Genomic DNA, 12138 nt, shown 5'->3' with positions numbered 1-12138 from the left:
ATCTATGCTGCTTTTCCTACACTAAAAGGAACATAGTCAAACAAATTTCAATCCATGTATTTATCAGCAGATGCAATAGTACTAACACAGTACTAACAGTGTACTATAGTATACATTATAGTGAAGCAACACCATAGTGTACTATAGTCTATATTATAGTATATTATGGTGAAGTACCTAATAAACTAACATGATCTACAGCATTCTGTATACACTACATTTAGTGTTAATACACGTTAAGAAGTAGATACGCTTCTTCCCCTTTATAGTTTTGCATTCATCCAAATCTTCCACAGTTCTAGAAAAGAGGCACTTTCAAATACAGGAAAATTTCTCAAAATACATGGAGTTATGACTAGCCAGCAAACAGGTACTCTTGACTATTTTTAATTACTATCCTGATAACTGAAATGACAGCCTCCTTTGAAGTCAGGCTTCCTTATTTGTGCAAAGAATCCAAGTGCTATTTAGAGATAATCAAGAAAAAAAAATCAAACTGCTTAATCAAATGATATATTCAAATGCTTGATCTAAAACAAAATGGGAAAGGGAAGAGGGATTATCGAAACACTTGAAGTTCTGTCTCAACTGAGTCTAAACAATTAGCTTCAAAAACCCTACACTTTGTAACCCATCTAATGCCATTCAAAGCTTGAAAATATGAAGGATTCTTCAGTGCTTGATCAATTTGAAAAATACTATTTAGAATAAGAGCAAAAAAGTAAATAAAAAAAGTAGTTGTGATGCCAACTAACCACACCCATTTTTTAATAATGTCTGATATTAACATCTATATCCATATCAGAGAGATTTGTGTTTTCATTTGCTTTCCCCCCCTGTATGATCTAAATACTTTTTGAAAAAGAAACAGTCCAAAACAAACAAGTGAGAGGACACCACAGGGATCAGATAAAACCAGATTAATTCTGTGATGCTTGCTAATTCCTCTGTACACATTCTCAGCAACAAATTATGGACTTTGTAGGGACTACAATAATCTGAACTATCAAATACAGATGAGACGTACAGTGTAACAGAATATCCAACTGCATATTTTATGCTCCTCAGCCTACTCCCTACAGCACACAGGGCAGCTTTTGAAAAATCGCTGCCTTCAGCAAGAATGAAGATCAGTTATTTTCAGACCCTGGTTTTCAGGACTGTACTTGAATTTTTAAATGGCTTTCTAGACCACACCCTATTCTCCCTGCTTGTCTTAGGCCACCCTTTTTCAGCAGCTCCATATCCCCTTGAGTGCCTGGTATCAGTGGCTGAACGTGGACAAGAAAGCCTATTCTGTCACTCAGTAATGGGAATGCAGTTGTTCATTCATGGTGCAGGAGAGGGAAAATTTTGGGTGAACCCTTCTCTTGCTTTGGATATACCTCCTGAAGGGCCAGTAACATATCCAGAACAGCCACCCACGTTCATGCAGCTGCCAGCGCTGGCACACCACATAGTGGCACATGTGAAGGTCTAGCTTAGGGCCAGTACCTTCTCTTGAGATCATTTTCTAGAAATGCCATTTCACTGCTTCCACCTACTCCTCTCTACATCAAAGTTGTCCTTTATGCAGTGACAAGAACAAACCCAGAACCACAGGAAAAGAAACCAGAAGATACACGAACAGCGCTAGCACACCACATCCAATGGCGAACAACAGTACGTGTACACAGGAACCAGTACGGTACAGCACACATGTATATACAAATGGTGTCTGGAGAGGACATAATGTTCGTTACCACCTTCACCTACAACAGTATGTGTTTTGACTTAATTTATTTTGGTTCACATGGTTTATTATAATTTGCATGCCTATCTAGACTTTCAGAATCAGTGATCTGTCACCCCCCCTCCCACCCTTATGTACACACAGGCACAAATGTGTGTGTTTTAGTCATTTGGTTGTTATACAGATTTTTAATGATACTTTTTACACCACTGTGCTATATTTCTGCCTGAGAATCGGGCAAATATACTGAAGTCAAGGTTTAAAAGTGTTTGGTAGAGCTGTGCCAATTCACATCAGGTGAGGAGACAACTCATCAGTGTTAAGAAAAAGAAAAGCAGCTGATCTTACACAAATATTTTTTGGCAGAAATAACTGGGAAGGGAGGCAGTCTGAACCACTTTTGGCACTCAGGTGACAGCAAAACTCAAGAAATAAATTGTTACCCTGCTTATAATTGCAGTTGCCAGTATACAGGATTGCAACTCACTGCCTGGTTTCCCCCCCTTTTCCTTCAAAGTCTCTCAGTGCTGCTACCCATCTGTACATCCAGGCATGGAAACAACAGGGGAGGAAGCTGGGGTGAAGGTGAGGGACTGGAAAATACAGCTGGGTGGCAAGAGGATGAAAAGAGAAGAAAAATTAAGTGCTCCTAAAGCAGAGGTTCTTACAAGCGGGGGTTCTTGTAGTAAAGGGAGTCTCCTTACTGTCATCTAAAAAGTCTTCTTCCTCATCCTCCTTTCTCAGGCGCCTCTTGGTCTCCTCATCATAAATGAGGCCCAGCAGGTTGGCAGGGCTCTCACTCTCAGCATGGCACAGCTCGTTGAGGCGGACACCGATTGCCTGCAGACACGGAGAAAGAGACAGCACGAGGAGGTTAGAATTTCAGCCCAGCTCACTGGTGGTTGAGGGCTGTGCCCCACGAAGGCTGTGGAGATGTTCCAACCAGAACAGAGTATCCTGGCTTTAATTTTACTGTCTGTAAAGTAAAGAAAGGGATGGCAAAGATTAATTGCTATCAAAATCATAATTTATACTCCCCTTTTTTTAACCAAAATTTGGAAAGAGTGTCAAATTTCACAGAATTTCAGGATGAAAAGCTTTTGCAGATTTGCTTAAACAACAAAAAACCCCCCAACAAACCAGCACATGACAGGCAGGAGGAGATTAGGTCACTATTTTGTATAAATTTCTTCCACTTTTCTTTTTCCTTTGATATATGCGTACCAGATTTTTGCTAAGCCTTTTCACTGAGAATGTATGTCTTCTGTTTAAGAAACTATCCTGTGACTTAGAAATCCAGTTCCTGTCTCTTCCACAAAACTGCTGAATGCTCATGGGAAAGCCTGCTTCGATCTTTAAAGGAGAGAGTCCCTGTTGCACTTTCCAAAATGACAATATATTTGTAAAAGCTGGGAAGGTGCATGGGTAATGTTGTAGAGGGGATCCATGTAAAGAACACAGACAGACAGATTTCCAATGGATACTGTTACATGCTCCAGGAGGGCATTGATTGTTTATTTGTGGCTGTTTGCCAGAATCATTATCAGCATGTAAATGGCCCTCATGGTGCTGTCAGCAAAGCTAAAGATAAGGGTGTGTTAGAAAGAAGAATGTTTTCCTTTTAAGAGACTTCAGAGCTCTTAAGGATTTTCTTGATTTTCTTTGCTGCAGGTAGGTGAAGAGAACACAGACAAGTATGAAAAACTTTATCCTGTGATATCATCACTTTGCTAGGGATGCAATGTGTTTAATTACTGAGTTTTCATCAGTACTTGCCATTTGGCCATTTTTCATTTTGAGATAGTTTCAGATAAAGATACTAAAGAGGATTTCTGAATCTTTTACAAATCAGAACTGATGGTCATGCCAGCACCAAATAATTTTTCTGTCTTGGCTGAAGTGACACAGAAATACATAAACAGTCAATTATTATGGCTGTTCTTCCTTGCTACCAAGCAGTTCCTGTGAAATCTAGCAACAGTGAAGAGGGGTCGCCTCTGCTACACAAAGAGAGTAAGATGGTATTGCTGTGGTTTGCAAGCTGACACAAATGGTTGCCAATCTCAGCTGTGAGCCTGCACATTGCTAAACAAACTTCACGTCTCTCAGGCATTTAAAGGAAGACATGTTCAGCATGCCCCTCCACAAAGCAGTAATTTGTCACATATTATTTATGCTGTGTTGTCCACCCTAATATTAAAGCAATCATACATAATCCCACATCTTCCTACCTCATGAGCATTGAATTCCTAACATGTATCATCTGCATGAATTATCCTTGGTTTTCCTAGCAAACAGAGAGCATGGCACACTTTGAAAGAAAATGCCTCTTAACAGAAGAAGTCAAAGGAAGTGACAGACTAACCTGATCAGAACAGATTTAACATTATATTATTTCAGAAGGCAGCCTAACAAGTGAGATTGCTTGATTTAATAGGTTTATCACTGTTATGGGCTGTCCAAATCCCACTTCATGTGGAAAGGGTTTACCACTGTTATTCTCTGATGTCTCCTAGGGAGGCTGAATTAAAGGAGTTGAGTGGGGAAAAAAGGTTTTACATTCATTCTTGGTCTCACTAAACTTTGACAGTAGCACTGTATATCATAATTAGTGAGCAATGACAGACAAGCAAGGACCCACAATTAGCACAAATTTCCAGCCTTATTTACTGCAAGAAAAAAAAACAAAACAACAAAACCAGAACAAGGCCTCAGTGCATTCAGAGACTAATATATTCTCTTCTCTCTGTCCAAGAATCTTCCTTCCAGAGCAGCAGCTCTGCTGCCACCACACAGCAAGGATGGTGTGCTGTAGTGTTGACAAGGATCTGGTGGCATGGAGGCAGAGATGGGCTGGATGACATAGCCCATCTTCTTGGTACTGGAGCTGCTTGGGAACTCTGTGAGTGCACAGTCATTCCGACCTTCATGCTGATATTACCCACGGTGAAACAGGCAGATTAACACACAGAAACGGTCGTGTGTTCTACATCAGGGGCCTCTACTACAGCAACAGAAAGATGTTTGTCCTCACAGTTCAGCCTATCTGGTTGGAATCTGATCAGGGCCAACAAAAGCAGCCACCTAAGGAGCACAGCTTGCAGGGTCTCAGCCCCACAGGCTTGGCTGGTGGCTGCTGCTTATACTTGCAGCCAGCTTCATCTGAAACAGCTTCTGGGAGGAAAAGAACTGCCAGAGGACTAGCCTTGCCCAGCATTCAACATAGAAGACACAAAGAAACTGCACCTCACCAGTGCTATGCGCAGACCAGTCCTCAGTTATGAGTCTGGGGGCCAGTGATGCTGTGGGTAACTGTACTGTCCTAGCCTCCAGTGAGAAGAAACAGAAATATTACTGAGCAGCAGGACACCTTACAGTGAAAAGAGAAGAAATTTGCACTGTAAAGACTACTCTCCAAATCTTCTCCTTCCTTACAGTAAAGTAAAAGTAAGGCTTTTCCCTTCTGGGATGTTCCTAAGCAGTTAGCAAACACGCACTATTCTTAGTATGGAGAACACATCCAGATAAGTCTTGTGATGCCATTAAAGTTAAGGGGAAAAGAATTATGCTAAGTTGCCTGCCATCCAATTTCCTTGGCTCCTTTCTTGTGACCTTGCATCACGTGGTGGTACTTTAACATTTCAAAAAGAAAACTTTCCTGGATTTTTTCCAGCTAAAGCTATTACAGTTTCTAAAAATGGCAGCTGAGGGAGAATTTAACTGGCTTCTAATAGTTACTGACTTGCTTGCTCCCATTTTTGTCAGAATCTGAAAAAAAGGAACATCTAGAAGCACAGAATCCACAGAGATAGATAGTCCTGACTGTCAGCAACACATGCAAAAATACAAGGACTGTATAATCCTATATTCTTCACTTGGAAGGAGTTCTCAAAGGAGTCAGGCTAAAGTGGTGACTTCATGGAATACAGAAGCAAATACATTCTCACTATGTACTTTTTTTAAGGACTTTGATATTTGTGCTGTTATTAAGATAGTCACCTGTGTTTGAGACATACCAGAGAGTAGGATGCCCAGGTAGCACTCCCTAAGTTAGCTTCAGAAATGGAAGGAGAGCTACCAAGAGACAAAGCTTATCAGCTTGGATGCTCAGACCCAAGCTAGGTTCTCCCGCTGGGTTGCATCTTACAGTGGGAATATATTGACATGGACAGCACTAGCTCAAGGTTCCCAACAGTGTGCTCCACTGATAAGCATGTGTTGGTTCAACCTAGGAGAATATGGGTCAGTAAGGCTTTTTTGGCCTTGAAATACTGGGGTTTCAACCCCAAGCCCCAAATTAAGGCTGACATATGGGTGATTCCCACAGCCCTTCCCAAAGGGGGGGTGAGTTTACCTTTAGGCTTCCCTCCAGGGTGGGGCCGGCCTTGCAGACAGAGCCATTGGGTAAATGAGCCCCAGGTGTCCCACATTAAGTCAGCAAAGGTCAGGTGTCCCACTGAGGGATAAAAGCTGGGACCCCTTGCAGGCAGGGGCAGTGTCTGTCTGTGAGGTGGATGTCCTGTGCAGAGTTCCCTGTTGGGGAAGGACCTCCTGCCTCCCTGGGACTGGGCTCCAGTCAGGTCTGGCTTTTGTAAACGTGGGCTGTGTAGAGATTCAGTATGTGGCTTCCTTGGTCTTGTGTATTTGGTTTGTTGACTCAGTTGTCTCCCGTCCCTTCTATGGGAAACTGCATTTCACCATTTATTCCACCCATTGTTGGCTGTGTAGTGGTGTTGTTGGGATCAGTGGGATTGATGTCAATTATGTATAATCTGATTGACTTGTTTGTACCCCCAGCACTCACCCATGTACTGACCCTTTTGTATCAAATACAATTTGGTTATTGGTTCATCTTTATGCTGGCTGTGTCCTTTATGCTAGGCTTGATAATTGGCAAAACAGGCCTGACTTGCGTAAGTACCCCAAGACTGTAGAATTTTCAAATTCCTCTGAGCCTTGCATTTTATGGGCTGGTTGGAGGTTTTTTTGCATCATGATGCTCATTGTAAAAATCTCTGATTTTGTGAAAAGAGCTGAAAAGTATAAAGCTCACTTCTACATAAACAGACACCACAGAGGTTAAGGGAACTTCTCCAACTATTTTGAGTTGTGTGAAATGATTTGGAATAAATGTGAGGCCTTCAGCAGGTATAACCTGGTGGGTTTCCAGGGAAACTGCAAGTGGCACTGACAGGGCCAGACAGGGCAATCACCTAGTTCATGTATGGTAAGAGATCATCATCAAATAAAACTTGAAGAAGCCAAGCTTAAAACAAATGGAGGCAGTTCTTTTGATGTCATGTAGTAGCCCTGTAGAATATCTTGCCAAAGAAGGATGAATGCTAACAGTTTGTATGGGTGCAAGAGAGGCTCAGTAAGTATGTCAAAGAGAAATCCATCACTAAATAATACAGTACCATGTCTAGCTCAAGCAGCCCTAGGCTAAAAATATTTGGAAGCTAGAAAAAAGCAAGTAGTATCACACCCCCTGCTCTTACTCTTCCTTAGACATTCACACATGCCAAGTGCTGGGAGCAGGAGAGTGGACCAAATGGATCCTCTGAGGGAACACAGCCAGGGTGTGGGGGGGGAAGGAGACACTGTTATGTCCTAGCAAATTCTGTTTCCATTTGGAAAAGAGCTGATCCTTGGCAGGCTGTGAAGTGCAAGTTGGAAGGGAGGCTTATGAGTCCACTTTTTACTGGAAACAAAATTCTGCACAGGATACAATTACCTTTACATTTTGGTATATTACATTTTGGTATATTTTTTAATGTAAGTGGAAGAGAAACAAATACTTACATCTCCCCACTGGTAGAAGAGCTTAGCTGCATTCCACTGCAGCTTCTGGTTCCTTTTGTTGCCCACAATAGGAGAACGTCCGCGGGACAGGCCTTTCTTAGTAATGTTCACATGGTGGCCCTTCATCCACTCAGGCCAGTTGCCACGATTACAGCGGTGAACGAAGCGTGCACACTCAAGGAACAGGGCTGCTCTCGCCACTACAGGAGCTTCCTGAAACGTTTGCAAAAAATCACCTTAAATACAGATACATTGGGAAAACTCTCTGAACATTAGAGGATTTTGTGCTTTAATCAATTGCTCTGCAAGCTTGCCATGGAGTCACACAGACTGAGCAATCTCTTCATGAAAATCTGAAACCAAGATCTCTGCTGTGAGTCTCACCTCTTGAGCTAATAAAACCAAGGCTCACGAACGCTGAAGAGTTATGCTTAGTCGAACCACTAGAGGGACAGAAAGAGCCACTTTATAAACCACGTTGTATCAGTAGCCCTCTAATGCTTTCTTTCAGAAACCACGTAGCTGCTAAAAAGCGGACTGTTACTGTCACTGTTACTGGAGGAATGACTCAAGTTTTCTTTTCACTTTCACTAGTAAGGCTGCAAATATTGCAAGTGCAAATGGCAGCACGGCCACATGAATCCTAGCATTTGTCATGTTAAGTTCTGCCTGCGTATCTTGGGGGTAGCAGCATGAATGGAGGCTTGCTGAAACTACGAAGAGTGCTATTCTGCACTTAAAACAAGGAGAGTGAAATCCATTTCTGGCATAAGTCAATAAAATTTCGTTGGCTTAACTTCAATGGCCTTAGCAAGTATCAGACAGTTTAGTACTGAAGCAACATCGGGAAGCTGAGTCTTGAAGTGATTCACTATTTTCCAGAGGAAAATCCTCCTGCCCCCAGCTTGGAAGAGCACTTTAATGGGATAAATGATATTGAGTGTATCTTAGTTTGTGTTAAATCACCCAGCAGGATCCATGTTAGACCAATAAAGAATGCTTCTGAAACTCGCAAAACATGTTCAAAAATGGACACTATAATTTGTTTCCTAAGGGGTAGCTTAGACTCAGGAAGAAGCTTTCTCCCCAGCAGTCTACAACTGCAAAAATAACATCTTCACAGACATGGAAAGTGACTAAAAGCAAATGGTTTTCCTCATTTCCATTTACTTTCCCGCCTGTCTTCCTGTAATTTTCACTAGCAAAAACACCTGTGCCCAGCAGGTTGTAAAACTAAGAATACAACAGTCTTCACAGTTTACGAGCTGGCTTTGAAAGGTTCCCTAACAGAGATTTCACAGAGCACAAACATGTATTCCCCACATTCAGATGCTGACAGCTTTAATGAGATAATTTAAACAGATCGGCATCTACTTATATGGGGAGGTTCCTCATCTGTGGTCCATAAATAACAGACGGGTCCTGAGACCATGGAAGATGGTCTGTGGAACATTATTAAACAGTGCCTCCAGTAGTGCTTTAATCAAAATTTGAAAGTAAGAAATTTTGGATCAATGCTCCGAAGGTTTGGCAATAGATTTAAGGAATTCTGTACTGCAGCTAAACTTACAGCCAGAATTCACTACCAACAGGACTGAAAAAAGTCAATCCTCTTAGGGGGCTGGCAAAATAAAAGAAAAAGATCGTGTTTTGTCTTCATTAACAAGAAAATATATGTTAATTTTTTCCTGACACAAATCCTGTTGCAGCTTTTTGCTCATATTTTATTCCAATTTTGGAAGAAAATAGAAATAATTTTGCAATTCTCTTGAATAAGAACACTAAAGCTGGCCCAATGTTCTGACAAGGAAGGCAGAAATCTGAAACCAGACACTCATTGACAAGCAGAAACAAAACTAATATCTAGCACCAGGAAAAACCATTACAGCTTAGTTCTTGCTCACATGCAATACAGAACACAGAATAGGTGAGATTTTATTCTTCTATTCTCTCAGAGCAGAACCTTAACCATGGAGACATATGCAAAAAGATTAAGCCCCATCCTTAGTCTCCTCCTGGTTTAGTTTACCACTGGTAAGGTCACAATTTCTTAGCATATAGGAATCTTGTAAAGATGCGTGTTGTAAACATTATGAATGCACTCAACTACTATAACTAAAGGAGGATATGTAGCATGGGGGGTAAAAGGGAGGAGCAGGAGTTCCAAATTAAAAATCACTGAAAGACTCCTGCATGAAGGAGGACCTTCTGAACATCACGAGGCACAAGCTCCCTGTGATTGCTTACCTGTGGCTCAGAGAAACCTGAAGCAGCAGCAAGAAAAAGATGAAGATGTGACAGAATGGACAGGGATGGATTCACACCACAGAGAAACACATCACAAATGGAGAGAAATGAATCAGGCAGGTGATGCATAGCTGAAAAGAACACAAGTTACCATGGTCACTGTCAAAACTTAACACAGCAGCAATACTCTCACAAGCTTGCCTGTGGCTGTGAAACTGTTCACAAGTCCACTTTTAACATCTGACCTACTGTATCAATTTGAAAATTGTTCATTAATAAGAATACACCATTTTCTTAACAAAATTTCAAGTACTCCCATTGGAGCTTTTCAACAGATAACCCGATTGGTGCTAATAACAGCAAAAGTGATGACCTGGGTGGGAGGGACCAAATACAGAATGGATTAGGAATTTTACAGCATTACATTACTGTTTGTGTAAAGCTGATTCTGCAGAGTTTTATGACTGCAGAGCATTTAGGTCCAGTTTTGTTTTCAAGGATAATGAGTTTAATAAGACTAATCAACCAGTGGCAATTTTCTTGTGCCCCTTCTTGTACTCCGCAAGGCACTTTGAACAAAAATTAATTCCCACCAATCTCTTCAAGAAAAAAAAAAAAGTGCAAAATAACTTTTAAAAGTGCAATCTACTTTTAAGAGTAAATAAACTAAATTCAAGTACTGTCAAAAGATGCTGACTGGATAGCTCTGCTTTGTCTAGCCCCAAGGTAAGTCTGGCATGAGAAATAGCTTAGCAGCTATATGAAGACAGGTCATGAGTAAATTATTAACCAATGTCTTGGAGAGTTGCCTCAAAAACATTAGTTCAAGTCTCTCTGATTATATCTAAAAGTGGTCAAGTACAATCCATGACACAGCTGTTTGCTTCTGTTCCCAGACATCTATGCTAAGGACCTGTTTGGAGCAATCTCTGATTTTGTTCCAGGTCATATGCCCTCCTATGGACAAATATTTCTGCTATGGCAACAGAGACATGGGAAGAATAGAGCCTGACTAAGGCCGTGCGTGAAGTGGAGTCAGGATACTGGCAAGTATTCTTACAGGTTCGACACTGCTTCTGCAAACCCAACATTGAGTAGGTCCTCTCAAACACAACCCTGCCATAAAGCAGTGCCATTATGGCATTTCAACAAGGGTAAGAGATTTACATGTTAGAACAGATCAGTGCACACATCTTATTGGAGAATCGTAATGGTGACAGGTGTCACACATTGCTAAACTGGTCAAAGGAAAGCTTATATTTCCCCACTGGAGTCATTTACACTAGTCTAATTAGGATACTTTAGATAACACCTTTATACAGTACTACACAGCTGTTTATTAGAACTCTGCAGACACTCGATCACAGACTGAAATATCATGTTACTTGCCTTTCAACCTCCAAAGTTTTTTAAAAAGGGAAAGAAAAGCAATTTTGTTATTGCCCGGTCTGGATTTAAGTTGGTGACATAAAGATTAAACTGTCTGCGACATATTATCCATTGTCACTGAACATCTGCAAAGTCATAAATTCATTGTAGCTTTATAAAATCTGGTCAAGGATGGATGCTGCTTCTAGGAAAATATGTTAACAACATAGTTTCTACACCTAAGGCAATACTCATTTTAATATATAAATAAATCATTACCTCTATAAGGATGCAGCCTTTGATTCACTGTTCTAATTTCCTTAAATCACTGTGGCAAACCTGTATAAACTTCCAGGCTGATCAAAGATCTTGAAGTTGGTGTAAGAATGGAATTTCGAAAATCTGTGTGAAAAAACATCCTCAAAAAGTTTACGAAAGAATGGAAACTGGAGCTGTTTCCCTTTTATTTTTTAAAGGTTGCCATAGCAACTAGGCTGGATAAAATGACTTAAGAAGCTTTTAATTTGCATCAAACCTCATTCAAAGTATTGCTTCAAAAGCCTGAAACAGAAGTGAAAAACACAGAATGTTTTCCATTGGGTGTGCTCTATTGTGTGGGATTTTTCCATAACAGCATACCTTGCCATTAAGCAATAGTGAGATAACAAGCTATCTTTGAAACCTGCAGTGCCTGTAACTTCTTAGCTTCCACATACCTCCACTACTTTGTAGACAAAATGCCAGCTGAGTGGCTACTCGTAAGGAGTCTCCGAAGTCTGTAATTAGAACAAGGCTTCTTTCATCTTTAGCTGCAGATCTTTTAGAAATTCTGATACCAAAGCTTTCTGCATCATTCAGCAAAAAGGAAACAGGTTCAAACTCTATTTTGTAAAAGCAGGCTCTGGATGTCAGAACAGACGTCTTCAAATAGTTTACTCTGACCGGTAGCTTTCAGCTGACTTCATATATGGGCACAGAGTAAGTTGGTC

At 40.9% G+C, this 12138-nt stretch overlaps 1 protein-coding gene across 5 annotated transcripts in view; it reads right to left on the bottom strand.

Annotated features, from left to right (window-relative positions):
- UNC80 (unc-80 homolog, NALCN channel complex subunit) overlaps nucleotides 1-12138 on the bottom strand; it is a 133126-nt gene that overhangs the window by 73789 nt on the left and 47199 nt on the right. For 3 of the 5 annotated variants that reach the window (XM_026853080.1, XM_026853079.1, XM_026853081.1), the window contains exons 23-24: nucleotides 7535-7747; nucleotides 2437-2572 (exon numbers count right to left, since the gene is read on the bottom strand). In XM_026853080.1, the coding sequence (XP_026708881.1) occupies nucleotides 2437-2572; nucleotides 7535-7747 (349 nt within the window). Of the gene's footprint in view, nucleotides 1-2400; nucleotides 2573-7534; nucleotides 7748-12138 lie in introns of all 5 variants that reach the window. The other 2 variants (XM_026853077.1, XM_026853078.1) reach the window with 1 other exon arrangement.

This window comes from Athene cunicularia (genome assembly GCF_003259725.1).
Source record: "Athene cunicularia isolate RWA chromosome 7 unlocalized genomic scaffold, athCun1 chr7_part1, whole genome shotgun sequence".
Lineage (NCBI taxonomy): Eukaryota > Metazoa > Chordata > Aves > Strigiformes > Strigidae > Athene > Athene cunicularia.
The sequence above is the reverse complement of the archived record's forward strand: the minus strand, read 5'-3'. Positions and strand labels throughout refer to the sequence as shown.